The sequence below is a fragment of the Argiope bruennichi genome, chromosome 9 (genome assembly GCF_947563725.1).
Source record: "Argiope bruennichi chromosome 9, qqArgBrue1.1, whole genome shotgun sequence".
NCBI classification, from domain to species: Eukaryota; Metazoa; Arthropoda; class Arachnida; order Araneae; family Araneidae; genus Argiope; species Argiope bruennichi.
The window spans coordinates 71346369-71351474 of NC_079159.1; the positions used below are offsets into that span (position 1 = coordinate 71346369).

The 5106-nt window shown below is 31.6% G+C and overlaps 1 protein-coding gene across 1 annotated transcript; it reads right to left on the reverse strand.

The window, feature by feature from the left end:
• Window positions 1–363: 363 nt before the first annotated feature.
• LOC129984972 (putative ankyrin repeat protein RF_0381) lies at window positions 364–4680 on the reverse strand. The gene is made up of 2 exons (XM_056094910.1): window positions 3931–4680; window positions 364–459 (listed from the first exon to the last, which is right to left on the reverse strand). Exons 1-2 carry the CDS (start codon window positions 4678–4680, stop codon window positions 364–366), a joined length of 846 nt encoding a protein of 281 aa, XP_055950885.1.
• Between the last annotated feature and the right edge of the window lie 426 nt (window positions 4681–5106).

A 5106-nucleotide genomic window follows, 5' to 3' on the forward strand; every position in this document is an offset into this window, starting at 1 on the left:
GTTTCATGTCGTTTGTTCGGTATGTTAGTGCTTGTTCCACATTGCAACATACTTTCAACAACTGACGCATCCAGCGGTAGTGGCGGAGGAGGATAGAATTTCCTCATGTAAAATAAGTTCTACAATTGTATGTATAGCTGCGTTGCCTCTTTCGTTGTGTATATTGACGCCATTATTGTTTTCAAATAGAATTCGAATCATCTCCTTATGATACATATGTCAGACTAAGGCAGTGTTCACACGAGGACAACTATTACGTGTAATGGGCGACTACGCCTACCTCAGGAACATCTCGTGACCACAGCAGGTCAATGTCAAAAGATTGTCTCATTGGAACAACTATTTGCTAGTGTTCCATTGAGATCACATGATCTTCCTGAAGTAGGTGTGACCTTCTGTTGCGCTCGTGTGAATCCTGCTTAACAGCATGCACAAAGGCGTTTGACGTTTATAATAATTCTGAAAGTTCAAATAAACATCTGAAATAATAAGATTTTTCAGATATTTTGGATGAAGGATTATATTTAAACCTTTTGAACTCGGACTATTTTTATTTTCTCTTTTGAGAAACGATTCTGATTTCAAGGAACTCAAAAGACTTTAATAGTAACTTGAGCAATTTGTTATTTGTATTTTTATTTTGTTCTAGCTATGCTTTAACATCTCCGTTTACAAAAGAATTTTAGGTGGACATTTTCATCAACATCGTTCCTTAAATTAAAATCTTTGTTATGAACCAAAAAAAAAAATGCTCTTGTATTCCATTCACATGATCTTGCAGAAGAATACAATTAAAACATTGAAACTCTAATTGCATAAAATTGCCTGAACTTAGAAGTTTTTAAAAGATTGATTCTACTTATCAATCCAAGGTTCAATTTTGGAATTGTAAATGTACTCTTTAAATTTAAGCTATAATCTTAATTCAATACCTTCTATAATTCAGCCAGCGAGAGTGGTCTCTTAAATCTTTTTCACATACCATATAGTAAATGTATTTATGCATCAACAGCTGTATGCCATTGGCGCACAATGGTTGCTAATACAAACCTATTAGTGTGCGATCTTTGGCGATTTATCGCTAGGATACGTTTCATACACAATACAAGAAAATCGAATGTGTGCTTTGGGGCGCTTTTTTCTCAACCAGTTGGAACCGAAATCTGAGAGAACTGCGATTGCAGTTACAAAATTACATATCGAATTTCATTTATTTAAGACTTTCCGCTTTTGAATTTGGATTTTTACTTGCTTTTGTAAATGCAGACTGACACACAATCAGGTCCTCGATGGATTTATTTCCAAATTTTCTACAGATCTACACTTTAGATATTAAATTTGTGTATTTAATTTTATTTACTAACTCCCTTTATTTTATGATTGTCGTGTTAGCTTATAATCAGAAGACAGACAGACAAACTTCCTCTGAATGAGTTTCATCCAAAATTTGAAATAAATCTACAAATTTGGTACAAAGGCCATATACCATTGAAATCAAAACATAATTTGAATATAATTATATTGTTACACAATTTTTTTGTGCATATCTAACTTATCCACCCCAAAAATTTTAAAAAATTGGTTATTAATGGGTTGTAACTTTATAGACAGTTGAATCACCTGTGTTTTGAATACAAAAACAAGCATGTATTGATTAAAATTAGAACTCGAAATAATCCTCTCGTCAATGCATATTATTTAGTATTAGTACCTATAATTGTATTTCGAATAAAACGGCTGTGTTCAAATATGCACAGGTTTGATTTCAATACATTTAAAATAAATATGATCGAATTACTTAATCATCAAACATTGCTGCAATCAAATGCAGTACTGTAAATTATATCATTTTTAGAATTCGTTGGTTTTTTTTTTTTTTTTCGAGGTTTACAGGTGCCGCGATATATACCTCATAGGTACATAATTGTTTTTAGCTTCTTGTTAATAATATCTTTGTCTTGTAAAAATCATTGATATGTGCATTTAGCCGACACGTGCATCATTATTTACGATAAGTATTGTAAATAAGATTTAAAATTAAGTTTCAAATTTTAACTAAATTTAAATATTATCTTTTATTCCCTTTAATGCAAATTTGACCATTTGCATAAAATTGCAATTCATTTAATTTTCATGAAAAAAAGAAATTCATCGTTTATTTGTTAATATTTACTCCCGCATGTTTCATTTGATATAGTGATCGATTTATATGTCTAAGAAAAATTACTTTTGCGAAGAAAACGAAAAGATCGGCATTCCGACATATGTGAAATTCCTTAAAAGTTCTCATATTTTTTTTATAAACTAATGAGTCCAAAAGTTCAAGTACCGGGTAGGAGAAAAGGATCAAAATTTTATTACCTATTTTTCAGAAAATGGGCTCTGGGTTTTGCTTACGTAGGAACATGCTTGAAATAAATAATTTCACCGGTAATTTTTCTAAAAATCGTTCAAATACTTCTATTATACTCAACTCTAATATTTAAAAATTGTATGATAACCAATTTAGTGAAACATACGTTTGAGAAACATGTCGTATTAATTCATTTACGTGTCTATAGACGATAGTAGACAATTACGCTTCATTGTAGTTTGTGTTAAGCGCAAGGATCGTATTTGGCGATATAGCGTCATAGGCAAATATTGCTGCCAAATAATTCTATGCGTTATAGTTTTGATTAGCGTTTTATTTTTAAAATGTAAAAAGCACTGATCTGAATGCTCACATAGCTCACAGATACTATAAGAGCTTAAGGTAATTGCTAGTATGAATTTACAAATTCTAGAAATGAACTAAACATAGTTTGTGAATTGAAATTCCAACGTTTAAGAATTACTGATCGTTATTTATATGCAGCAGAAATGTAAACTTAAGTACACAACAGCTTCAGTAATTTCATACAATATTAAGTAAGACATACTGAAATTTAACCATAAGTCAAGGCGTAAATCACTAATTTCAAGCGTAAAACTACAAATATAAATAAAATTTTAAATATTTATCATTCAATTGAATGTAGCAGTTCATACTATGGCATTGCATCGCGATTCTCAAATTTTCATAAAAGATATTTGTACAAGAATAGGTAATTTTCTGGGGACAATTTAAATGTAAAGATTTATAATTAATGATTGATAATAAATGATTATACCAATAATTTTCAATCCATATTTTTTTATTGTCTATAATACAGTCAAATAATTGAGAGCTGTAAAAATTTAGTTAAAAATTTAAAATAATGTATTAAGTGTGCAACACTTTTGCATTTATTTAGCAATCAATTGCTACCCCTCTTTGCTTTCAGAAGCACCTTCGAGGATTGTTGAAATGTTTCTATCAAACTGTTCCGCAGAAACAATTGTCTTGCAAAAAAGCGACATATATAAACAAAATCAAAATTATAAATTTAAATATTCCTAAAAAGGAATTATGTCAAATAGTTCTATATTTGCAAGTTAAACACTGAAGCAAATCTATAAATTTTGTCAAACATGAGAGAGTGGCGCAACAGATTTTACATAAGCTCTTATAAAATTAAATAAGTCTCTGTCGGATAAAAAACACGAAATCTCAAATACTACATCACAATTCAAAGATACTTTTGTATTGCCTCCATTTCTGGCATAAATGTCCAATTTTAGCAATTTTTTACACAAATATTGTCTTTTGAAATTGGCCACTATGAAATCATAGTAAACAGGGAAAGTGCATTTCGAAAGAGTCTCTAAAACTTTATCGAACACTCTTTCATCACACAGATTGTCACGTTTTATATTACAACATCCGTTAAGTGCAAACTGACAGAGCGAAAAATTTTCTGCATATACAATATATTTCATTCTGAGAAGCTCTTCGGAACATTTATTAATAAATTCCTTTAAAATAAATTCTTTTGGAACCCCGAAATCAATTTTATGTTCAAAGTTTACAAGAGTAGCAATTTTTATGACTTCTTTTGCACACTCAAAACCCAAATCTGAATCTCTGGATTGTAAAAGTATATCCAAAACTGTCTTTCCGTCTTGATCACGACAATTTACACAAGCTCCATGTTTCACCAATTCTATCGCAATATCGCTGTTCAGCTTAATATTTTTTGAAGCTACATGTAAACAAGTTTCTAATTCACTTTTTCTGGCGTTTACATTCGCACCAAATGACAGTAATTCTTTGACAATATCCAAATTCCCTTCTCTTATGGCCCACATAAGTGGAGTTTCATAATCTATATTAACCGTGTCAATATCGGCTCCGTTGTTTATTAGTTTTTGAACAATCCATAAATCGCCAGTTTGATATTCAGGAAGATAAAGCAAAGTTTGGGAGTTCCTAGCAGCGAAATGTAAAGCTGAGTTCCCATTCATGTCTTTAAGATTCACATCAGCTCCATGTTCAATAAGAATATCCATCATCCATTCGTTTCGGTGAATTACAGCAAAATGAAGAGGCGAACAACCAAAATGATTCATCGTATTTACTCTGGCTCCAGATTTAATCAATTCTTCTGCAACTTCAGCACCACAATTAGTCAAAGAAAGCACATGAAGAGGCGTGGTACCGTACGAGTTGCAGACGTTAGGATCTTCTCTGTAATTAGGAAACTGATGGCTCAAATTAAGTCCATATCCGTGTCTATGAAATAAAATGTGATGATGAACCGAAGGCACTATTACAGACATTTTCTAGAAAAAATTATACGGCAGTTGCTTAATCTAACTTTTAAAAAGATAGCTTTATCCTAATATATTCTACTGTTTAAATAAAAAAATAAAGCTGAAAAGTCAACAATGCCACTTTCAAATGCTGTATCTATTCATAAACCTTCAACTCTTAAGCAGCGCTCACACGAGGCCAATTATTAAGAGCAGTAGAAGGCCACGCCTATCATAGGAAAAATCACGTGACCTCAATGGGAAAATGGCAAATAGTTATCCCGATAAGACAATCATTTGTACCATTGCAATCACGTGATCTTCTTGTGGTAGGAGTGCCCTTCTATTGCACGCAATAGTTGGCCTCGTGTCAACGCTGCTTTATCGCAGTTACCAATTTTAAAACAAAATATTCTAGTCCGATCTGCATATCGAACAGTCGGTATGAATTCG